We start from the raw sequence: 24,722 nt of genomic DNA, 5'->3' as shown, positions 1-24,722 counted from the left end.
TAGTAATCACACTCTCTACACATATTACCTTTAGCTCTCATTGCCAAGTTGTGATCAAAATATATTAAGAGTTATCATACACATTCTATATTTAAATACTCACTGCCATATGGAGAGTATTTAGGAACTTATTGTAAACCTACTAAAATCACAAAGTATATCTTAGATATACAAACCAATCATTTTGTAAGCTATCTGTAAGCTATACCATTCAGAAGTGTAAGCCTGGTGAGGCTAAGAATACATAGAAGAAAAAGCTAGTGTAAGAAGTATTTGATAAAGGATAATCTCACAGGGTGTGGGGACTGGACTAGCCAAGTTGGTGAACCAGGATAAGTTTTCTTGTGTTCTTTATTTATTGTCTTGTTATTATATTATTCATACACTATACTTTATCACACACATTAACACTAATTATTTAAATCTCTAAAGACCTCACTAATCACTTTCTTCTTATTAAAGGCAACCTTTTTAAATACTAAGATAAATTTTAAAAGGGACACAATCCAACCCCCCTTGTTGTGTCGCACCTTATTCCATCAATGATGTGCTGGTGTGTATTGTAAACACTTTATTTTGGAAAACTCCTCTTTGAGAGTGAGAGCTATACGTACATTTTTATGTTCATATCTTCCGTGTGTTATGTATCGTTTTATAGGCAGGTGTTGTATGATTTTGGCATCGTTGATGGCCGTTTGTTTTCTAGGTGTTTCTTGGTTACTTGGTGTAACATCCTAATTGTGTTGTATGAAATTTTAATACTCTGATATTTTCTTGCCTAAATGCTTTGGGTAGAATTGGGGTGTTACAGTAATTGCAATCATGGAATGACTTAAACTTGCCAGGGCTTTATTATCTTACAATGTCAATGAGATAATAATAGGACAATCAATATCAATTCCATACAACATCATTACATTATCAAACTAGTAAGAGACCCGTGCTGCCGCACGAGTATTCGAATATTTGATGTAGTTTATTTTGAATAATATGCGTAAATGTCACTCTAAGCAATTTTATTAATGATTATGTAAATTATTTATACATGGAAAAAAATCAATTTTATTAATGTTTATTAATGATTATATAAATTAATATAAGGACTCTATTGATAGTGACCCGTGAAATAAATAAATTATTAATTTGATTCAAATTTAAGCTTAAATGCACTTTTGAAGAGTGACACAAAAGGATAACACTGTTAGAAACATACACAAATGGAAGAGAGACATTTACACTGTTATTGAAATAATTATTTCAGAAGTATTTATGCAGGGAGAAGGACCTGCAGTACTTCATAACAAAGTGAAACCTATGACAATATTTCTATCATTATATCATCCTAAGAGTGCTCACGTATATTTTTCCCTTCAACAATCTGCCTCTATTATCACTACCCATGCTAGCCAACCAATCACATAATCGATCCTAATTGGACAAAATATTGATACTACTCAACTTGTTTGCTTTCAGTAACAGGAAGATAGACACCTTCAGCTGCCAACCAGATATTGTCAGCGCGCTTTTCACAAACACCACAAACCTAGTTAAATACAATAAATGGCCATCAATAATGATAATTCACTTCCAATATTATACTTGCATAAAAAATAAAATATCAGGATCACTATTAAAAAAAAACTATGGTAGATGATATCATTATCGACATCATTATTAGCAATGCACGCCAAAAACACAAAAAACTAACATTTAAGTGCCTAACAACAAATGACAACTAAAAGCAGCAAGTCAAGTATCCAAAATTTTCTAGGGTATATGACATCGTCTGGACATCGCTGCTGATCTGCAATTCAATAAAATATTTGCGAAAGACCAAAGGAAATTTTAAGATTCCAGGTAATTACTCACCTCCTGCTGTCCACCTGCAATCCGATTCTATTTCTTATCATGACTATGTAGATAGCCTGAAGTGTCAACATGCTGAAGCCGAATCTTTTGATCCTGCTTCCAAGTCTTTCCACTTCCTTCTATAAAAAGCCTAACAAAAATAAAACCAATATCAGCACTTTCTAGAATATAGTGATCTAGTTATATTATTGTCCATAAAAAACCAAGTTACCTCCAATAGTCCCTAGTGTCAGAATCATTTTCTCCACCAAAGCAGCTGACCTATTTTCAACTCAAAAATATAAGACAAGTTTGAAGAAATACTGAAACACTAAAATGGTTGAAAAGAATGCAAAGAAATCAGAGTGGAAAAATGCATAGGACCTCTAGGTTTTATAATTGGTCTGATACCACATATAAAGCACCAAATTAGCAAGAGCTGGAGAATAAATTATGGGTTGATTATGCGGCAAAAGATGCATAAAGTTGATAGTCGTCATTGTTTAGGTTAATGAGTATATGCAATGTAAACACAAGTAAATACAAGAGTTTTTTTATGGTAGATAGACTTTCAAAACTCAATTCTAGGACTGTTACATGACATGCATGGAAATAAGTTTGGAACATTAACATGTCTACAATGAACGTAAGACAGATGAGATTAAAATAACCCGTCAATTGGTCAGTTCAAATGGTTGGAACATAACCCACCAATTCACGGGTTGGTTCAACCTGATTTGAAATGCATTCTAATCAAACCCGCCAATTCATGTAACTAATATACCCCATTAAAGAGTGACACAAAAGGATAACACTGTTAGAAACATACACAAATGGAAGAGAGACATTTACACTGTTATTGAAATAATTATTTACCTTGACAAGAAACTCGTCGACTGAAAGCCACAAATCCATTTTTAACAATGCAATCAGAGCAGGGGCAGCAGCTGAACCAAATTCAAGGGTAGAAGTGATGAATTCATAAACCTATGAAACTGAAGCTCAAAAAAGTTATTAGTAAAGTTTATAGAAAAATAAAATTACATTAGCTTTTTTACATATCTATTAAAATCACAAAATAAAATACTATCTATTGGTAAGCAATACACTGCGTATCAGTGCAAACTATCGGTGCAAACTCAACAGGACATATATTAGTTATATACTAACCTATAATTTAAGAAACAATGGCACTTAAAGAACACATAAAATAATCACCATAAGGCTGCACAACAATAGAAACATGAACACCTTCCTCTGCTTCGAACACAAAATTGGCCTGAAAGATCAATCAAACAATAATGTCATTAGCACCACGGAAAATTATGCTTCCAAAAGCTTTACATTGAAATCACTCTTCAATAAAAAGTTAGTGTATAATAATAACAAAATTTGTATACAATAGTTGGTCAGGTAAAGGTTGACCAAGCCAATTGCCTAGCTAGTATTTTCGGATAATCAGCAACATCCCACGAGAGGAAAGCGGTAGGGAATCTTAGACAATGGGCGAAATCCTGATCCAACAATAAGGGCATGTAAAGCTCATGATGTTTGTTGACATCGTGAAGAGTAATGAAGAATTGTAAAATAACAATAGATATTTTTTATAGATAAATGGCATTGGCAAATCTGACTTTAACCCGATCAGTATCAGACAGAGGTCTGGATAAGACTTTCCTATTCAGCAGTTGGGTAACGAAATCTATCACAAGTAGTGGCTCAATAAATGAAGTTGTGAAAGCAAGCATGACATCATTCAACGATAATTCCGCAACGACTATAAAATTAATGATAATTCCTCACACCCTGAACCCTCATCTTTTGCCCATTAACACCGAAGGATGTGTTCAATCAATAGAGATGATAGAGATATATGTGTAAAGGAGGAGATTTTCCAACATCTATTCAGTTCGAAACATGCAATTCATCCTCATTAATAATTTTGTTGAACTGGATCACATCTTATTGTTTTAGTTCTACTGATGCAAATGAAATTTTGACTTGTTTGAGAGATGACAAGATAGATTCAGCTCATGTACTTCCAAAGTAGGTCGTTTCTGTATTTATCCTCCCCTTGGTTAGAACATTTTTGACAAAGTCTCTTGAAAAGTCTATCTTGATTCTCAACATGGAGGAAACCATTTTTTTACTATAATAAACCTTTTACCAAATCAAAGAAGCTAGCTAAAAAAAGTTATTCTCCAAATAAACAACTTATGGTATCACAGACAAATTTCAGACTCGTCCATTTTCCAAGCAACTTCACTTTTCTAATGCATTGTACCCTTCCCGATTAGCGAGGAGATTCGAGCACTGAATGTCATACTAAGTATAACATCAATTATTGTGTAACAATAATATTTAAGTCACAATAGCCTCTATTTAAGTATTAAATCTGTTACTGTATCCGAACAAAATGGTAGCTAACATACTATACTCATAAAATACAAAGCTTACATATTTACAAACTCTGCTAGTACAGTTTTCTTACAATACAATTGTAGAATTACAAAGATATTTTGTTTGAGGTGTTAACAACAAATTGCTTAACATAAAGTAGTACCTTCTTTATGTAAAATGATTGCTTAACATAAATTGCTTACACATTTCTGCAGAACAAACCTGAGAATTATTCCTCACACCCAAATCTTGAAGCACATCATCATATCATTTAAGAGCTTGTTGTTATCAAATGAAAAATAATAATTAGCCGAGACACTATTCCTGCTAATAAATGTCATCAACTTTAATCACAAAAATATGAACTAACCATCAGATCTGTGCAGTCAGGTTTGCTACCTGTGATTTTTTTTGGAAAACTATAAATAGTTGAGTTCAAGGATATCAAAACATGAAAACCAAAACAACATAAAAACTAAAATGACTGGAAAATCGAGAAGGAACATACCTTGAGTTATTTTCAGCCATGTCGAAGTACAAATCCTGAAAAAACTGAAAAAGAAAAAAGAATCAGAGATTTGGAAGGGATGAAGATGAGTTTCTACCATACCATAAAATCAGAGACGAATATTTTTGTGGCTATGGGTTTATGCATTTGCGAGTTCACTTTTTCTTCCATTTCACAGAGAGTTTCCGCAGCACTAGGGTTTGAAGACAAAAAGATATGAGAAGAAAGAAAATGGGAGAGAGGGAGAGAAGGGAAAAGTTTTGGCAGCTAGGGTTTAGAAAAAAGTTGGAATGTGAAAACTGGAAAGAGAGAGAAAACGCAGAGAGAGAAAGAGAAATGGTTTATGCAAGTACAACAATTGAAAAAAGTGACCAATGAGAACACAACATTTGGCATGTTCTTTTTTTTTTATTTTGTTAATTACATGATTAACCTTTTCTATGGGTAAAGAAATTATAAGGGAAGGGCAAAATGGACAGTTTGGGCAATTTCTCAGTATTGGGTAGATAGTAGATACCAATTCAAATTCCATTCATTATAATACATATCCAAATGCAAATACAAATGACTTTTACGATGGAAACCTAGATAATAACTTAATACTTACTAGTATTACATAAAGTTTTAAACAACATAAAAAAGTCTAAGAAATCATGAACGGAAACTATTAGCCGATAAATTTAGTTATTTTCATTTTGCAGCTTCTTCTATAATATGTTTCTTTAAAGAGTAATGCTATTTTTACATTCATATTATACACCAATACTTACATCAAACACTGTTCACCGTATTTATACGGTGAATAGTGTTTTTTAAAATAAAATAATAATATTTATCAAAAAGATTTTTTTATTTTTAAAATTACGGACGACACTGTTTATGTACGGACGTGTATTAACCAACTTCACTACTGCATTAACCAAGTTTTTACACTGCATTAATCAAGTTTGATGACTGCTAAAAATTATTTTAATACCTGTATGTTGCATTAACCAACTTCATTACTGCATTAACCAAGTTTTTACACTGCATTAACCAAGTTTGGTGACTACTAAAAATTATTTTTAATACCTGAATGTTGCATTAACCAACTTCATTACTGTATTAACCAAGTTTTTACACTCCATTAACCAAATTTGAGTAATAATATTCTTACACCCATGAACAGTACTTTACAGTAGTCACCAAATTTGGTTAATGCAATCTAAAAACTTGGTTAATGCAGTAATGAAGTTGGTTAATGCAACATTCAGGTATTAAAAATAATTTTTAGCAGTCATCAAACTTGGTTAATGCAGTGTAAAAAATTTGTTAATGCAGTAATGAAGTTGGTTAATGCACGTTCGTACATGAACAATGTCGTCCTTAATTTTAAAAATAAAAATAAAAATTACTATTTTTTTTAAAAACACTGTTCACCGTATAAATATGGTGAATAGTGTTTGGTGTAAGTATTGGTGTATAATATGGGTGTAAGAATAGCATTACTAAAAAAAAAATTAACTTGTCATCCTTTAAATTTAATCGGCCACTCTCATATTTTTTTAATTTAATTTTATTCTTGTTGAAAAATATTGGGATACAAAGAATTTTCGGTATATTAAAAATTTCAAATTTCCAATACATATCACTTTTTTTTTTGCAAAAAATATCGAAAATTTCAGTTATTAGGAAATTTCCGGTATATCATATCGGAAATTTTAGTTAATTTAAAATTTCTTGTACATATCGGAAATTTCAAATTTTCTATACATACCGGAAATTTCAAATTTATGGTATCACAATTTTTTTTTTTGTAAAATATATTAAAAAGTATTTCAAAATTTCCAGTATTTTTTTGAAATTTCTAGTAAAAATTCACGGAAATTTTTTCAAAATTTTTGGAATACTCCCCAAATTTCCAGTAAAAGCATAAACTTTTTGAAAATTAATAAATTTAATAAAAAATATAATGATAAAATCATAGCTTTGAGCTAGTGACGGGGTTAATTTTAGGAGTGGAAAGTTAAATTCTCATAAAAGAGCTATGCTAAGCTTACATCTGTAATTGACACCCTGTATGCAATTGGTTTAGTGATACACGGATTCCAAAGTACTGAGAAAAACTATTAAAAAATTGATTAATATTAATGCATCGTACTGTATTTTATACGGTGTAAGTGTAAAATAAAGTGTCAAAGTATTTCTGTTTAAAAAACAATGAGTAACGAAAACCATTGGCGCGCAACCATTGTTTTGTTTCCTTTCCTCTGAAAAGCCAATATACTTCCTTCCTTTCTCCTTCTCAATTCTCATCCTCCATCTCCCACAGTTTCCCCCAAACAACAAGAATAAATAAAAATGGCCAACACATTTACCATTCATACAATCTCTAACCAATGGCCAGGTTTCACTCTAAGCACACATTCTCCACCAAAATCATCATCACCATCTTCCTCTCTCTCTCAACATTCATTGCCATCGCTTTCATCGCCAACCACATCTTCCACTCTTCCGCTCACATATCCATCACTTCCAATTGGCTCATCGATATCCCTAACAGCACAATTACTCCACCTCATAAAACTCCCGAGAGATTTCTTTCCGCTACATTTGCTGATATACCTGCTCCTCAATGGAATTGGGAGCAAATGGATTCGGCTCCCGTGCCTCGTTTAGATGGTTATTCTATTCAGATCCAAAATCTTTTTTATGTTTTTTCAGGATACGCCAATCTTGATCATGTAAGTATTTTCATGTCACAATTTTATATCTCATTAGTAACCATGATGATTTACGAGTAGCTAACTTTGTGTTTCTTACTTTACAGGTGCACTCTCATGTTGATGTGTTTGATTTCAGGAGCAATAAGTGGGTAGATAAATTTGATACACCAAAAGAAATGGCTCATTCACATTTGGGAGTTGCAACTGATGAGAGGTACATATATATAGTCTCTGGACAGTATGGTCCACAATGCAGAGGACCTATTTCCACTGTGTTTGTGTTGGATACCATCACAAAGAAATGGGATAATTTGCCTCCATTGCCTTTCCCCAGGTACGCCTCTTCCTCTTTATTAGGAAGATCCTAAAGTCCCATATTGGTTGGAGATAGAGCAGTATATATAGAGGGACACTCTTCACCTTACGAACTGGTTTTGTAAGGATGAGTTAGGTCAAACTCTAATATGGTATCAGAGCCTATCGATCGGACCATGGACCGCCCACCGTTAATATCCACGCACCAAGCTAATTAATGTATTTTCAGGTATGCTCCTGCAACTCAATTGTGGAGGGGAAGACTCCATGTCATGGGTGGTGGCAAGGAGAATCGCCATACACCTGCCTTAGATCATTGGAGTTTGGCTGTAAAGGATGGGAAAGCTTTGGAGAAACAATGGCGGACTGAAATTCCTATTCCACGCGGTGGACCACATAGGTGACTACACTGCCTATATGCTTGTAGTTAGATCTTTATGCCTGCTCATTGGTTAACCTTAATGTTTGTTCTCATTAAATTCAAGTAATACAAGACAATGTAAGTTTGACTTCAAATCACGAATCAAAAGATTTACTTAGTGAATAGAATCTCATTAACATGACTCAGAAATTGATGTTTGAAATAGATATACACTAGTGACTTGTATCGATTAGATATAGTTTTGTATCAAATCAAGATAGTGATAACTATGATTGACTCTATCTATACAATGGGAAAATTGGTGGAGATTTTGATTTGATATTTTGGTTATACACATACACCATGGCATCTTCTGCTGAAGATGTTAATAAAATACCACTTTTAAATATTTAAATAGAAATCCATGTTAAGAAAACCAAACCTGGGTCACTACAAAGTACAAACCTATGAAGCTTTGAAAGGATTACTTGAAAAGTGATACAATATTTGTTGTCTAGGAAAGGAAATTCTTAGGCTTTTATCTAAACTCCACCTTATTTGGTGTAGGGCTTGCATTGTGGTCAATGATCACCTTTACGTTATCGGTGGACAAGAGGGTGATTTCATGCCTAAACCGGGTTCACCAATATTCAAGTGTTCACGCAGACATGAGGTATCATCTTCTTTGGTTATTGTTACATAAATGAGTTCTCAGTTGCATATTGTAGTTTCAATAGTTGAATTTAAAGATATGAAAAAGGTAATTGAATTTGATAGAATGTTGTAACTTGTATATAATCTTTCTCATAAATACACCTCTTTTGTGACACCTAATATATATGATGCTATTGGGGTCTAGTGCAAGTGGTTAGTGCACAAGGTGTGTGAGTGCTGTAAACTCATGACTTATATTCCCACTCATTGGGAAAAAAAAACCTAATATACATGAGAGACTAACATACATTGAATTCTTAATATTAAATTTTCCCGCGATGCTTTAGTTTTGTGGCCTTAAAATTTATAAAATTTCAGGTGGTCTATGGAAATGTTTATATGCTGGATGATGAAATGAAATGGAAAGTTTTGCCACCTATGCCAAAGCCAAACTCCCATATAGAGTGTGCATGGGTAATTGTCAACAATTCAATTATTATTACTGGAGGTACAACAGAAAAGCACCCAGTTACGAAAAGGATGATGCTGGTTGGAGAGGTCTTCCAATTTAACTTAGACTCTATGGTACTCTTCTGCTCTTAACATATTTTGGTTATGCATTTCTTTTTATCCTTTAATACCTCTTAGACCATTCTATAACAGATATTTCTGACTTATCTGTGGGTCTTGTAGTTTATTATGACATTCTGTTGTTCATACTGACCTGATAAATTGTACATGTGTCTCATTTTGTTCACGGTTAAAAATGATCACAGTTGGGCATTTCAAGTAAGCTGAAATGGTTTTCTTATTGAATGCAGAAATGGTCAGTGATCGGAAAACTTCCATACCGAGTGAAAACAACATTAGCTGGATTTTGGGATGGATGGCTATACTTTACATCAGGACAGAGGGACAGAGGACCGGATAATCCACAACCCAGAAAGGTTGTTGGAGAGACGTGGAGAACGAAATTAAGTTTGTCATAGTTTGAATTCATCAAGGCGCCCATATCAATTTGCTTCCAATTTTTGGGTCACAATACAAATTATTTGTTGGGCAACTTTGTGTACATAGGATAGGTATAATTTAATAGATATTGGATTGAACTCTTTACGAATGCTTCTTTATCTTTGTACCACATTAGTCGTTACATAACATCAATCGCACCTGTCATAGTATCTAAGCAAAGTGAGTGTCCAAAATCTTAAAATATTTGGCAGTAATAAACTAATTTTTACAGCAGTATGAACATAATGTATAGTTCATGAAGCATGAGCAGCCAGTACAGTATCAACAAGCTCAACCACCACTGGGATTTGCTGGCTATCAGTGACATTCTCTTCTGCATTTCTTGTTTCTGTGCAGCTGCCTATTCTTCTCATGGTCCTTGATTGCATTTTTGAACAGCACCTAGCAAAAATATTGGTTGTCCATCTCCATATTCTCCATAATTGTGTTAATGTTAAAACTGCGTGGCTTGCCAAAGTTTCTACATTCTTCACTAACCAACAAATCACGTAATATGACAAACCAAGAATAGTGACAGTAGAACAGATCGAAAACAGACCAAGGTAAGGCGGAAGGCCTATCGATGAATTATTTTTTCCCTTGCTCGCTAAATCAGAACAATTTGCTTTGCCTTCATTTTCTATCCCATTCAACATTTCTTTTTCTAGTTGTTCTGTTTCTCCACTCTCTATCATACTCAGCAATGCCTCTGATATGTCGGCAGCTAGACTTGAGCCTTTTGGAAACACCTATGGTTTGAAACCACACAATGTAACATAAGAGTTGGATCAGTTTTTGAAGAATTAAGAAAAGCATGCATAGCTAAGGTTTTAAATTGCAGGTGCAGTACTGGTTCTTTATATTATAGAAAAATGTGGTTAAATAGGTCACAAACCATTTTCTAAGACCTTGTGTCTAATGTCATGTAACTTAGTGAGTGTTTTAATGTTAGATTTAGTTTATGGAAACATCTGTTGGGTCTAAAATTTTAATCTAATTACCCCAATTTCACTTCTACCAAACATGTCAAAAATTCAGTGACAATGAGAGGAGAGAAACCCACAAAACCAAAGCCACCAAGCCTGTAAGTATTCCCTGCTTTGATAAATCCCTTACACGAGTACTTTGCTAGAAAGACTTTAGCATGAGGTGCGACGAAGAAGGCGGCTTCTATTTCCTTGTTATCAAAGGCAGCAGGGTAGTCACTCATGGAATTTATTTTTCTTATATTCCCAGGCTTGAAATTTAGTACTTCGGTCAAATACTTGATAATAAAGGAATTTCCGTCACAACCAATTGGAGAATTTCTTTCTTTAAGGGTCTGTATATCTAACACAGATGGCTTTACTTGTGAAATAGTTATAGACGTCAAACTTGCTGTGAAACTATTTGTCACAATGAAAATAGCGAATAACCATGGTGTCAGTACAACTTGAGCTAAGGGCCTTCTTATTGGTTCTCCTGCATATTGAAAACGTACAATGAATTAGGATTATGCTTTTCAAAGCTATGAATTATGCCGAACTCAACCCTACAAAATTGTCTTGTTAGAGGACTTACTGTGTGCATAAAATAGTACAGTGACTAAAAACCATAGCATGGACCCAAATCCCCTTAGATCTTCATTTACTTCCCTTTCTATCAACCAAATAACAAATCCCACAAAAACATGCATAGCTGTCATCATCAACCACATCTCTTTTGTAAAGGCAGCCAAAAACATCCATGTTTCTTTTGATTTTGCTGGTTGTTCAGTAACCACCATGTGTAGGCCAGATTCAATATAAGGCTGTGAGAATTCCACTAAATGATATCTATATGCCACTATTGACGTATCGCCAACTGCAGCATCCAATGTCTGCATCAAAAACAAAATGTTAGATTTGTGTTAAGCAGAAGCACCGATAAACTAGTTAGTAGTTACCATACCTTATTGTAGACATGATCAACCATTTCATCATATGATCCATTGAAGGGAAAAAACTTGTAATTTAAAACATAAGGTAAACGTTTGACAGCTGCTTTAAAGACACTGACGGAGAAACCAGTGACTTTAGGTTCATTGTTTCCCTGATCATATTCCACATTCACAAACTGAGTAAAAGCACCATTTGAAGGTATTGCTATTTTCAATGACCTTTGTTCATTATTATGACCCTTAGGAACTGATTGCAATTCTCCCGGCCAATAAACTGTTTTGAAAACTCCATCAGAATCATCATTGTTTGCCCTTATCTCCATTACCTTATTATGGTTAACAATATGTTTGGAAAAACCAAGCGCTGGAGACCAAGATGCCATTTCTCTATAACTTTTCCCAATCACATTAATTATGTTGAAAGTTGGTGATTGCAACAATTGTCCGTTCTTCTTCGAGAATGTCTTTCCACTTAGTCTTTCAAATTTATTGGACAAAAAAGTCATTTTTGAGAATTCTGTGAGGCTGAATTTTCCCTGTGATGATTTATTTGCAGCCTTAGCAATAGCCTTAGTTGCATCATACGCTTGAAGTGCAAAGATACTTGGATTTATGTTATCTTCTTCAGGGTATTCTAGAGAAAATTTTCTCTGGAATTTGAACTTAAACTCTCTAAAAGCCTCACTCTTTTCAATGAAGTGTGTTTTAAATCCAACAACGCCTTGCATGTTGAAGATAACAGAAGAGTTAACCGAATCAAGAAGACCAGCAACTTCGTTTGGGATAATCCATACAGAACCTTTTTCCATCAAACCTATTTGCTTTGCTTTCTCACAAAGCATGTTAGCCAACTCTAAAGAAGAATGAACAATCAAGAAGACCCTATTACTCTTCTTTTTCAGCTTATGAAGCTCATTTTCAATTGTAGTTTTCGGGTCTGAAAGAGTGGATAAAGACGGGAAAGCTAAATGGTTATCAATTTCGGAACCAACAAGTTTAAGAGAATAAGAGAGGCTAAGTAGTATCCCTGGATCAGATGAAAAGTCGTTATTAAGTTCATAAATTACTGTCACCTTTTTCCATCCGAATTCTCCTACAATTGCTGATATGCATTGCATATGAAGGTTAATATCATCCCCTACTTGGATGAAATGTGGCAATCTAGGAGATAGTAATTCTGGTCTGGCTGAAAATGAAGTTAGAGACATGATAGGAATGGTGTTTATGGTGCCACTGAATTCACTTGCAAGTGTTGCTTCGTTGTGCGTAATAGTTCCTATGATCGCTTGCACTTGGTTGCTCTGTGAGAGTTCCATAACTATATAAAAGCATATTGGTGTTAGAATCAGCATCCCATGGATAATATTTATATTTTATGATATGTTTGGTTGATATGAGGGAGGTTTTAATACCAAAATAGTTTTCATTTAATTTTTACACCATTATGCTTACTGAAAACTGAATTATATATTTCAAAGTATACGTATTAATTTATGTAGGATATTTTAACTTAATGAGTCTGATTAATAGATTAATGGGTGGAATATAAATTACTACTAATAATAAAAATACATAATTTATAATACTTTAAGTAAATAAATAGCTATGGATTTAAAAACAATCCTTTCAAAGTTATTCTTGTTCAACCCTTTAATTAGATGATATGCAAGCCTATCTTGAAAAGAGATGCATAAACTACAAATTAGGCCGTTATATATCTATTTTCTTAGAGTTTAATTTATATGCACTGTGTAAAATTATTTTACACTGTCATCCAATAGAAAACTAACAAAGTGCCTTGTCATTAAAAGAACTTTTAATTTAAAGTGTGATTTATTCTGATACAAGGTTGTGATTGGTTGACAGTGTAAAATAATTTTACACTGTCAGTGTATGAACCTTTTTCTCATTTTCTTATGAAGTGTATAGCAACTTCAATATGTTTTATTCTATCATGTTGCACTTGATTGTGGGGATGTTAATTGAATATAGCAACTCCATAGATGTTGCACTTGGTTTGTAATATGCCAGACATTGCATATGCAGTAAGTTTTGTAAGAAGGTATATAGTGAGTCTTGGAAAGACGCACTGACAAGCATTGAAGTGAATTCTAAGGTAGATAAATGGGTCTCTAAGTAGAGTCCTGATTTATGATGGAGCATGTGGTGATGATAGAAAAGTAGAAATCGAAGGATTTGTCGACTCTGATTATGCAGGTTGTATGGATTCCAGAAAATATATTTCTGGATATATTTTCACTATGCTTGGCACAACAGTTAGTTGGAAAGCGACAATTTAGAAGGTTGTTGTCTTATCAACCACTGAAGCGGAATATATTGCCCCCACTGAAGTTGTGAAAGAAGCATTGTGGTTTGAAGGTTTTGCGAAGGAGCTGAAACTTCAAGGTCGAGGAATCATTGTTAAATGTGATAGCCAAAGTGCAATACATTTGTTGAATAATTCAACTTATCATGAGCGAATCAAGCATATCGATGTAAGACTGCGTTTCGTTAGAGAAATAATCGAGCATGGAGAAGTCTAAGTGCTAAAGGTTTCGACAAATCATAATGTTGTGATATGATCACCAAGACATTGCCAAGTTTCAAGTTCTTCCACTGCATGCAGTTGATAAAGCTGCATGAAGAAAGCTAGTTTGTTCCCTTGGTGTTCTAGAGTTTGTTCCAAGCTGGAGATTTGTGAGGTTTTAGATCAAACTCTAGTCTCAAGAAGGATAGCTTCTTGGTTCGATAGTGATTAAGCATGTTGTCAAAGTCTGTTCACATGCTGATGTCGAAGTCCTGCATGCTAATGTCGAAGTGCGCTCAAGCATACAACAGTCGAAATGCTAAGATTGTTAGCATGTCGAGTTGGGCCTGTTTATTTAGCCCATTTGTTTAAGTTAGCTTGTAGCTTAAAAGAATCGGTTGTGTGGTGCATACTAAAGGGTAAGAAAATAAAGGCCCCTTTAAATTAATTTTTTTTTTTACAAATAGGCCTTTACAACTCTTGTATATGAATTTTTTCCCCATTAAGAACCATGAGGTTTGGCAGGAATTAATATGCCCTTGTAATAGTGGAAGACTATTCTGGTTATACCTAGATGTTTTTCTTATCTCATAAAAAAGATGTGTTCTATGCCTTTTAGAAATTGACCAAAGTTATCAAAAATGAAAAAGGCTTAAGCATTGCTTATACCCAAAGTGACCGCATAAGTGAATTTCAAAATATGAAATTCAAGAAATTTTACAATGAGAATGAAAAAAAAGCACACTTTATTTGTTCCACGAACTCCTAAAATACTGGGGTAGTGGAATCAAAGAATATATCTCTTGAAGAGCTAGCAAGGTCACTTAATGGAACCAGTCTTCCTAAATATGTATGAGCTGATGTAATAAGTATTGCTTGCTATGTGATGAATCATATCTAGTTAAAATTAATTTTGAAGATGTCTCCTATGAATTATACAACGGAAGGAAGCCTAATATTTCTCATCTCTATATTTTTATATGCTAGTGCTTTGTCCTTAATAACAGAAAGGGCAACCTTAGCAAATTCAACGCTAAAGCTGATGAAGTTTATTCTTAGGATATTACACCTCTAGTAAAGGTTTTAGAATCATTAATAAACGAACTATCACTATAAAGAATAAGTCCGTATCACCTTTGATGAAACTAACCCCAAGTTGATATAGGTAAAATTGGTCGATTGTGCATGTATTATGGAGAACACTCTCTTAGAAGACCAAGATCAAAGCAAAAGTCAAGACAAGATCAAGATAAAACCAATAAAAGAATCAAGAAAATGATTAAAGGAAAGACAAAAATCAAACTGAAGATAAAAATAATGATTAAGTCATAGAAATAAGCAATCAAGATCAACCCAAGGGATGAAGGACAACAAAAGATCATCTAATCAAGAACGTCATATGGGATTTTTTAAGGGATAACCACTCGACACTCCCTTAACCAGATATGTAATTTTATACATTTCATTTCCCGAACTGAGCCGAGTAACGTCCATGAAGCTCTTATTGATGAACATTAGTCTTTTGCTTTAAGAAAATTTAAATTAATTTGAGAGAAATAATTTCTGAGAATTTGTCTTATTGCGAAAGAATACAATCAACAGAAAGACATAAGTTTTGATGAATCCTATGATCATGTAGCTAGATTAGAAACCATAAGGATGCTTTTAGCTTTTTCATTCATTTTTTAATTTTAAATTCTTCCAAATAGATGTAAAGAGCGAGTTCTTACTCCTTAAATTTCAAAACTTCTCTTCTCATAATAATGTCTTCAAGCTGAAAGAGACTCTACTATTTAAAACAAACCTCTAGAGTTTGATATGATCGTTTGAGAAAATTTCTGTTTGAAAATATTTTTCAAGGAGGAAATGTTGATTTAACTCTTTTCATTAATAAATCTAAGCATGACATTTTACTTGTGAAAATATTTTTCAAAGAGGAAATGTTGATACAACGCTTTTCATTAAAAAATCCGAGCATGCCATTTTACTTGTGAAAATATTTGTCAATGATATTATATTCGATGCTACTAACGAGTCTTTGTGCAAGGATTTTTCTAATATGATGCAGAAAAAATTCAAATGTCTATGATGGGGGAGCTTTGATACATTCTTGGTTTAAAAATTTATTAGTCAAAGGAAGGCCCCTTCATCAATAAAGTTAATCTCGGAACTGTCCCGATAAAATGCATTAATACTAGCGCTATAAATCTCACTAAGAATACAATACTTCACTCTTGGACGAAGCATCGTAAAGTACGTTGCACTTAAGTTGAACACACACACACAGACTCTCTCTCTCTCTCTCTCTCTCTCTCTCTCTCTCTCAAATTCTTCATTTGTAGCAATTAGCACTGAGATCGAAGACACTCTGTTCATGTTGACTGAGTAGAGGCGTTCATGTTGACTGAGTTAGTGGTGCCTATAATGCCATCTTAGATAAGTGTAGAGGCGTTCACGTTCACGTTGACTTAAGTTGAACACACACACTCTCTCTCTCATTGCTGTTGACGCCACGTCTCACCATTGTGGAACAACGATCATACCAACAAGTATTTTAGATAAGTGTATGGTCCGAGTTAGTTTTTTTGGGTCATATGGTGGACGTCAACTGTACTTGCGATGAGTACAAATGATCCTACCTTATATGAGGTAAGATACACGAGAAGATTTATTTTGTTCTAATATGTTAAAATGGATGGTTTATTGAATTACCTAGCTGAGTATTTATAGATAAGAACTGTGATGGAGAAGGAAGTGAGCAGACCAGTTCTAACGCACAAAAGTAGTTACACGTCTTCTGGATATGACTTGTTAAAGGAATGATTGGAGTTAGTCACCCTATTATGTTGGAAGTGAAAATAGTCCTACAAAAACTTCAATTATTTCTTGATGGAGTCTTATTCCTCTCGCTTAGGACGTATCCTAGTCCCCCATGAGAGGGAGTGGGTTATACTAGATCACATGCTCGCCATGTGATCTTTCCATCTACTTCCCAAGTAATCGTCTCGTTACTTAAAGATTGGAGAGTTGGTGGATCGAGTCTTTTTTTAGTGTCTATCAAAAACATTCTAGTCCAAAGTCCCTCAAATACGAAGTGTGTAAGGATGAAGTGATTAAGGTAGAACATTCGAGTCCATAATATACTAAGGGTTTGTTTGGTTCAAATGAGGGGGAGGGGATGGGAGGGATTTTAATGGAGAGAAGGGGAGGGGAGGGGAGGGGAGGGATTTTTTGTAATTATATATATGTTTGGTTCAAACGAGGGGAGGGGAGGGATTTCGTTTAAAAATATGTTTGGTTCACGAGGGGAGGGGAGGGATTTTAATAATAATTTACAATTTTATCCTTGTAATTTTATATAAGTGATATGATATTCAATTATAAAAATTTCATAATTATTTTCTTGGAAATAATATTTGTATAACTGAGTGACTAAAAAGTCATAACTTATACTATAATATTAAAAAAATTGAGTACACTTGATTCGTATTATAACTCTCTACACAAAATAAACTATGCGTTGATAACAACTTTTGAATACATAAAATAAATTATAATAAAACACAAAAAATTATAGTAGTTATAATTTTTATTAAGTAAAAAAATAAAAAATAATTTGAAGGTGAAGAATAATTATAATAAGTTGATGGAAGGCTTGGAAGCAATAGATAAAAAAATCACAAAAAGAAAATTAGAAACATGAAAGAAAATAATATTTTTATAATAATAAAATAAAATTGAGGATATTTTAGTAAATATATTAATTTAATTAATATTAAAACTCAGATCCCATCCCCTCCCTTCCGAATCCCTCCGATTCGGGAGAATGCAAAAAGTGTCACTTGGAGGGATTTTGCTCCCCTCCCCTCGTCTCCCCTCCTAAAAATTAAATCAAACACATTTCATTTTAAATATTCCCTCCCTTCTCCTCCTCTCTCCTTCCCTCGCTCTACCTCGAACCAAACACACCCTAAGAGTGAGGAGACAGTTCGAATCCCTCCCTTTTCATTTGTCCCAACTAAAAACTATATTAAGGATGATAAACATGTAAGTTATGAAATATCACGTGCATTATATCAAAAATAAATTTGTGCAACTTAATTTGGTAACAACTATATATGGATGAAATTGGGCAAAAAAAACTCATGCGACATGATAGACATGACAAGTAATGAGACAGATAATGTGATTCTTTATGCTGCAACATGACAAAAAGTTGGAAGGAAGGAAGTTACCACTTGCAATCACTTGAGCAGAATTTCTATGCGAGTCTTTTATCTGCAAATCTATATTGAAAGAGCTGAATTGGTCAATGTTGAATTCTTCCACTGCAATATCCATTGCTATCTTCTGTTGCTTCCCCATTAACGAAGTCAAATCAAGCACAGCACCTATGCTCATAATAGTAGTTCTTTGTAGCACTAAGGAGTGGCTTGTTTGCACTCTTGACCATGCCAACAAGTACAAAACAATATTGAAGCAGATAATGAGTTGCAATGAAGAGTTCCTCCCCATTCCAGAAATATCCAGAGACAAAGAGTGTCATAAAATTGAGTCATTGACTTTGTGCATGAGTATTAATAAACCTCATCTCTGTAACTTTCCTATGATTCCTTTCAATCCTTCTCCAATAATACTTGAATATTCAATTTGTAGCCTATTAGTTAGGAGAAAGAATAAAACTTTTTTTTTCTTCCTAAGTCTCCTCAATATATTTGTAAAAAACTTCCATATACTGGTACACAGGACTGTCTTTGAGGATGTGCCAGACGGGCTATCGCACAGGGTCTCAAATTTTTTACAGTTAAATCATAATTAAATAGGGCCTCGTAAATCTTTGCCACGGTTAAAATGAGGTTAAACAGGACCTCTAATTACTTTATCATAGTTGAACTATGACTAATCTACACGGTGCCTCCAAAAAATTGAAACGGTCTTGTACATATATTATTTGTCGAGTAGCTTATTATGTACATCAGTTGAACTAGTTACTCTAAATTCTATGATAAATAAACTAGAATGTTTGAATAGAGAAAAGTCAACGGAAGACTATGCATGAGTAATGCAGTTCTATATTCAGATCAAAGTAATCACTGCAGCTTAAAAAACGATTTTGGTTTGAGTCAGTCTTATCAGGGAACTTTCCAAGTTACACCCATCTTTGATTTTTTCTTTCTTTCTTACAATACATTTTCCTAAGTTTTAACTCATTCTTAAAATAATGACACTTATAATAAAAGGTGTCATTTTCACTTACAAGTTTCTTTTCAATACACGTCTTTCATGTAGAATGATATAGAAACTCAGTTAAAGTTTAGAATTCCATGTAAATATAGTTACCGTCAAACCATTAGACTTTAACTTGGTATATACAATACTAGAAGTAATCTATCTTCCTGCGGATTTAAACCAAAAATCTGCAAGGAAAGGAAAGCCATTTTCTGCGGTTTTTTCTGCCGATTATTATCCTCAGCTAAAACCTTCATGAATAATAATAAATTCGTAGGTAAAATCTCAGGAATTAAAAACCGCAGGTAAATCCCTATTAATCTTTAACCGGTAATTTATTTTGAAATTAAAAAATATTAAATTAACTTATTGATAAATTTAGACTGTTATTTTCCTATGCAATAGAATTTAGAATAAAATTTATAAGGTTTAAATAACATAAATATTATATATTAGAAAAATTAAAATATAAAATATTATAAAAGTTGAACATGTCTTAAAATATTACTTGTTTCACCTGTTAAATATTAAATACTAAATAAGATCCAAAACACATAATGCATTTAAAATTAATATAATTTTAAGGCTCAAATGCACTTTTGGTCTCTGTAAGTTAGCGAGTTTTTGATTTTCGTCCCTGTAAGTTTTTTTTTTAGGTTTGAGTCCCTATATTTCACTTTCGCGTTTGTTTTAGTCCCTAAAATCAAAATCCGCAGAAAAATTCGCAGGAAAACCTGCAGATTTTCCTACGGATTTTTGCTTTAAAATATTACTATTAAAATATTACTTGTTTCACCTGTTAAATATTAAATACTAAATAAGATCCAAAACACATAATGCATTTAAAATTAATATAATTTTAAGGCTCAAATGCACTTTTGGTCTCTGTAAGTTAGCGAGTTTTTGATTTTCGTCCCTGTAAGTTTTTTTTTTAGGTTTGAGTCCCTATATTTCACTTTCGCGTTTGTTTTAGTCCCTAAAATCAAAATCCGCAGAAAAATTCGCAGGAAAACCTGCAGATTTTCCTACGGATTTTTGCTTTAGGGACTAAACCGCAAGCAAAAAGTTAAATACAGGGACTCATACCAACAAAAAAAACTTACAAGGACGAAAATCAAAAACTCGCTAACTTACAGAACCAAAGGTGTAATAAGTAATAAATCAAACCAACTAAATCCAGATTAAATATCACACAATTTTAAATTAAATTATACCATAACTAATAATATTAATTGGCCAATATATCAAAAACTACAAAATAATAATATATAGAATTTAATTAATTTACAATTGAATTACATATCAACGTGGACTAGTGGACTAATGGCGATTATTTTTTTCAATCTAAAAAAAACAAAAAGATATAAGTTAAGCAAAAAGAACAAACTACAGAAATTGTTTGTAGTTATTAAATAAAATCCAAGCATAGGATAATTACTCTTTGATTTATCAAGTTACATATGCAATGCTCAATCTTTCCATTGCAGTACCAACCCTTTTTGGCAAATCCTTCCATCTACATTACCTATAAGTCATGTATCCACAAAATCACATTATCCACAAAATCAGTGTGTAAATCAGTTTGAAACACTAGATGTTTCACTTGAACATCATTGTCACATAGTTCAAACAGTTGGAATAGTTTTGATAATATCATATTCATATTATCCTAATTAGTTTAATTTTACCTGAAAATTGATTGCTCTTGTGTGAATATCAATTAGGAGTAAGAGATGTTGTGGAATAGTGAATTGATTTCTAATCATATTTGAGACATGAATCAATGAATGAATGAAATAGTGTAAGAGAGTGTTAATAATATCTTTAATAGAATGAATATAATAAGTTTTAGAGTGAATAAGTAGCTTTCAGGTTGAGACCAATTCATAGACGGAAGGAACATGAACTTCTCCCATATGAATAAACTTGCCATTGCCTTGTTCGAATCAATGAAACAGAGTGAGAGTGGAACCTTGATCCCGTGATCAGAAAGCTGATGACATGTATGTATGAATATGATATGATGGAAAGCCTAAGCCAGTTAGAAAAAAATAGGAGGGAAAATTTTGGGGTACAACACCTTGATGCTAGCGAGACGGGCCAATAGGTCGGCTCTTAAATTTTCTTCCCTAGGTACATGGAGCACTTCAAACATAGCGAAACCCTGAGCCATCTGTAGCGTTTGTTGTAAGTATTTTATCATAACCAGATCCTTTGTTTGGTAGTCCCCTTTGATCTGGCTAGCTACCAACTAAGAATCGCCGCACACCACTAAATGAGTGACGCCAACTTCCTTTGCCAGTCGTAGGCTGGTTATAACAGTTTCATACTCCGCCTAATTGTTACTTGCTTTGAAGGTGAAGCATAGTGATTGCTCCAAATTCTTTCCCCCAATCTCTCTAATACAATGCATGCCCCCACTGCCTTTGAGGTTAAACAAACCGCCCACAGATAGTATCCACTTTTCAACCAACTCTTCAGTAGGCGAACTAAGCTCAACTAGAAAGTCGGCCAGTAGTTGGTATTTTATTCCACTCCTTGTCTCAAATGTTATATCATACTCTAAAAGCTCAACAGCCCAAGATATCATTCTTCCTGCAAGGTCGGGCTTTTTCAATATTTGTCCGACCGGATAATTTGTTTTGACGATGCTTGGATGTCCCTAGTAATAGTGTCGTAGTTTTCGAGCAGTGACCACCACCGCAAGTGCTAACATATCAATCTTTTGATAGCCTAGTTCTTCCCCCTTCAACGCCTTGCTTACGAAGTAGACCGACTTTCCCCTTGTCACCATCTTGCACTAGAACATAGCTTATAACTTTGCTTTATACTGAAAGATACAAAATCAGAGGTGAATCTGCTTCAGGCCATACTAAAACTGGTGGTGCAGACAGGAATTGCTTGACCTCAATGAATGCTTTCTCGCAATCCTTGGACCATGTAAACTCTACCGACTTCCTTATTAACGAGAAAAAGTGCATTGCCTTATCTCCAGCAAAAGACAAGAACCATGGGAGCACAACTAGTCGTCCGATCAACTGTTGTACTTCCTTTTTAGACGTCGGGTTCCTCATATCCAAGATTGCCTGACGCTTATTAGGGTTTCCCCAATTCCTCGGTGAGTCAGCATAAACCCGAAGAACTTACCTGCATGAGAGCACGACTAGTCATCCAATCAACTGTTGTACTTCCTTTTTAGACGTCGGGTTCCTCATATCCAAGATCGCCTGACGCTTATTAGGGTTTTCCTCAGTGAGTAAGCATAAACTCGAAGAACTTACCTGCAGGAACCCCGAAGGTACACTTATCGGGGATGAGCCTCATGTTGAACTTCCGAACCAACTTGAATGTCTCCTCCAAATCTCCGACGTTATCTCACTCCTCCGAGGTTTTAATTACCATGTCATCCACATATACTTCTAAATCCCTTCTTATCTGAGATGCAAACACCATGTCCATAAGCCGCTGGTAGGTAGCTCCAGCGTTTTTTAGGCCAAAAGGAATTACCTCATAGTAATAATTGCTCTGACTTGTCATGAAAGCTATTTTAGATGCGTCTGAGGGACTCATCTGGATTTGGTTATACCTAGAGTAGGCATCCATGAAGCTGAGTAATCGAAAGCCAAATAAACTGTTAATTAACTTGTCAATGTGTGGCAGAGGATAAGGATCATTGGGACAAGCTTTTTTTAAATCTGTGAAATCCACACACATGCGCCATTTCCTTGTCTTCTTCTTGACCATTACTATGTACAGCCAAGTGGGATTTTACCTCTTAAATGAACCTGACATTGAGCAACTTCCCAACCTCCTTGGAAATAGTATGTTCCTTTTCGCCCCCAATCTTCCACTTTCTCTATTCTACCATTTTATGGGCCGGATCGATAGCAAGCTAATGGCACATGACATCCAGATCAATTCCTAGCATATCAAAAGGCTTCCATGCAAATAAGTCCACGTTCTGTTTTAACATTTTTATGATTCCCAACTCTTCATTGGGTGTGAGATTGGAACCGATTTGTGAGGTCGATCAGATCGACATTCAACAAGTTGACTTCTCTGGGAAGATCTTCTCCGGTCCTTTTCTTCAGCCTCAGGCTATCTTTGTAACACTTACGGGCCAACCCCTGATCTCCCTTGACCACGCCGACTTCACCACTACTTAGCAGATATTTTATTTTTAGGTACAGTATGGACAATGAGGCTTAGAAAGTATTGAAATTTGGTCTCCCAATGATTATGTTATGCGAAGAGGTTGCGCTTATAATGAGGTATCTGACTATCAACTTGGCATTGTGTCCACTGCCAAACACAGTGATTACGAGCATATGATTGAGAACCTTTACCTCTCCTCTTGTAAAGCTGACGAGTATTCCTTTAACATGTAGTATCTCGGAGGCATCCATACCCATGCCCTTGAAAATGTCCCAGTATAGGACGTCTGCAGAACTCCCAGGGTCGATCAACACCCTTTTGACACTCCAGTCCTTGATGTGCACCTTGATAACCATTGGATCATTCTCATGAGCATGCACTCCCTTGGAGTCTCGTTTAGAGAAGCTCACCACTGTTGAACTTTTTTCCCCTGTTTCCGTGGTTTCATCATGGGATACATACATAATTGTCTGTTCATAGCGCTTCTAGGTCGAGTTGGTTTCCCGACCCTTGACAATGGTATTTAGAATGTGTCGGGACATACGCGCCTCGTGTGTTTCCTCCGAACTTTTACCTTTTTTAGCTTGTGATTTCTCCAACCCAGAATCTTTCAGAGTTGGACTTCTTTTTCTAGCTGATGACAAACCATCCTCCTTTATGTAGGATGATAGTTTGTTGCACTAAATCAGGGCCTCGATCTCCCTTTTAAATTATAAACAATCCTCGGTATGGTATCGATTTGTTGTTGTTGATATGTTGATACTAAGTTGTAGGCCTATGGCCAGTGACGATGTGATGATGATGAATTACCTCTATTTGTTGGTAATAACAGTGATATAGGCATATGCCTCTGTTGAGTTTGTGATGTTGCCTTCATCGAGTCACATACATTTGCATATTTTGTGACGGCCTGGAATTGGCAAACTGCGACGAAGGCTTATGCCTTGTTTGGTGCCTCTATTAATTGGTAATTGACGATGTGGCTGAAGTCCTGGGTACCACATGCATATGCATAGTTAGTGTCACAGTGTAACCATTCAGACCGGCTAAAACGGTCCCTATTTTAAAACTATATTATTTTATTTAAAAAA

The 24,722-nt window shown here is 34.4% G+C and overlaps 2 protein-coding genes, 1 long non-coding RNA gene and 1 pseudogene across 4 annotated transcripts; 1 reads left to right on the top strand and 3 right to left on the bottom strand.

The window, feature by feature from the left end:
• Nucleotides 1–1,267: 1,267 nt before the first annotated feature.
• On the bottom strand, nucleotides 1,268–2,844 carry LOC131638803 (stromal cell-derived factor 2-like protein; annotated as a pseudogene).
• Nucleotides 2,845–4,061: 1,217 nt separating this feature from the next.
• On the bottom strand, nucleotides 4,062–6,840 carry LOC131638805 (uncharacterized). The gene is made up of 4 exons (XR_009294774.1): nucleotides 6,796–6,840; nucleotides 4,757–4,800; nucleotides 4,619–4,667; nucleotides 4,062–4,526 (listed from the first exon to the last, which is right to left on the bottom strand). It is a non-coding gene; the product is annotated as an uncharacterized LOC131638805 (long non-coding RNA).
• A 200-nt stretch (nucleotides 6,841–7,040) lies between these two features.
• On the top strand, nucleotides 7,041–10,539 carry LOC131638801 (kelch repeat-containing protein At3g27220-like). The gene is made up of 6 exons (XM_058909348.1): nucleotides 7,041–7,479; nucleotides 7,566–7,795; nucleotides 8,006–8,176; nucleotides 8,705–8,810; nucleotides 9,170–9,376; nucleotides 9,613–10,539. Exons 1-6 carry the CDS (start codon nucleotides 7,135–7,137, stop codon nucleotides 9,778–9,780), a joined length of 1,227 nt encoding a protein of 408 aa, XP_058765331.1. The 5' UTR covers nucleotides 7,041–7,134; the 3' UTR covers nucleotides 9,781–10,539.
• LOC131638799 (glutamate receptor 2.9-like) lies at nucleotides 9,414–19,210 on the bottom strand. 2 transcript variants are annotated; one of them, XM_058909347.1, is made up of 5 exons: nucleotides 18,483–19,210; nucleotides 11,732–13,038; nucleotides 11,363–11,660; nucleotides 10,866–11,263; nucleotides 9,414–10,551 (listed from the first exon to the last, which is right to left on the bottom strand). In XM_058909347.1, the coding sequence occupies exons 1-5, from the start codon at nucleotides 18,760–18,762 to the stop codon at nucleotides 10,057–10,059; spliced, it is 2,778 nt and encodes a 925-aa protein (XP_058765330.1). In that variant the 5' UTR covers nucleotides 18,763–19,210; the 3' UTR covers nucleotides 9,414–10,056. The 2 variants fall into 2 exon arrangements, with proteins under 2 accessions (XP_058765330.1, XP_058765329.1); XM_058909346.1 differs by having other exon boundaries at nucleotides 10,394–10,551; nucleotides 10,804–11,263.
• Between the last annotated feature and the right edge of the window lie 5,512 nt (nucleotides 19,211–24,722).

This window comes from Vicia villosa, unplaced genomic scaffold (genome assembly GCF_029867415.1).
Source record: "Vicia villosa cultivar HV-30 ecotype Madison, WI unplaced genomic scaffold, Vvil1.0 ctg.002425F_1_1, whole genome shotgun sequence".
Lineage (NCBI taxonomy): Eukaryota > Viridiplantae > Streptophyta > Magnoliopsida > Fabales > Fabaceae > Vicia > Vicia villosa.
Note: the sequence above shows the minus strand (reverse complement) of the source record. Positions and strands in the feature narration are given on the sequence as shown.

Excerpts from the sequence above, each read along its gene's own strand:
- LOC131638801 (XM_058909348.1), top strand. The coding sequence starts at position 7,135 with ATGGCCAGGTTTCACTCTAAGCACACATTCTCCACCAAAATCATCATC. Across the intron at positions 7,480-7,565 it reads GATACGCCAATCTTGATCAT|GTGCACTCTCATGTTGATGT; the intron begins GTAAGTATTTTC and ends CTTACTTTACAG. Across the intron at positions 7,796-8,005 it reads CCTCCATTGCCTTTCCCCAG|GTATGCTCCTGCAACTCAAT; the intron begins GTACGCCTCTTC and ends ATGTATTTTCAG.
- LOC131638799 (XM_058909347.1), bottom strand. The coding sequence starts at position 18,762 with ATGGGGAGGAACTCTTCATTGCAACTCATTATCTGCTTCAATATTGTT. Across the intron at positions 13,039-18,482 it reads TGCTCAAGTGATTGCAAGTG|TTATGGAACTCTCACAGAGC; the intron begins GTAACTTCCTTC and ends GCTTTTATATAG. Across the intron at positions 10,552-10,865 it reads GGCTTGGTGGCTTTGGTTTT|GTGTTTCCAAAAGGCTCAAG; the intron begins GTGGGTTTCTCT and ends TTCAAACCATAG.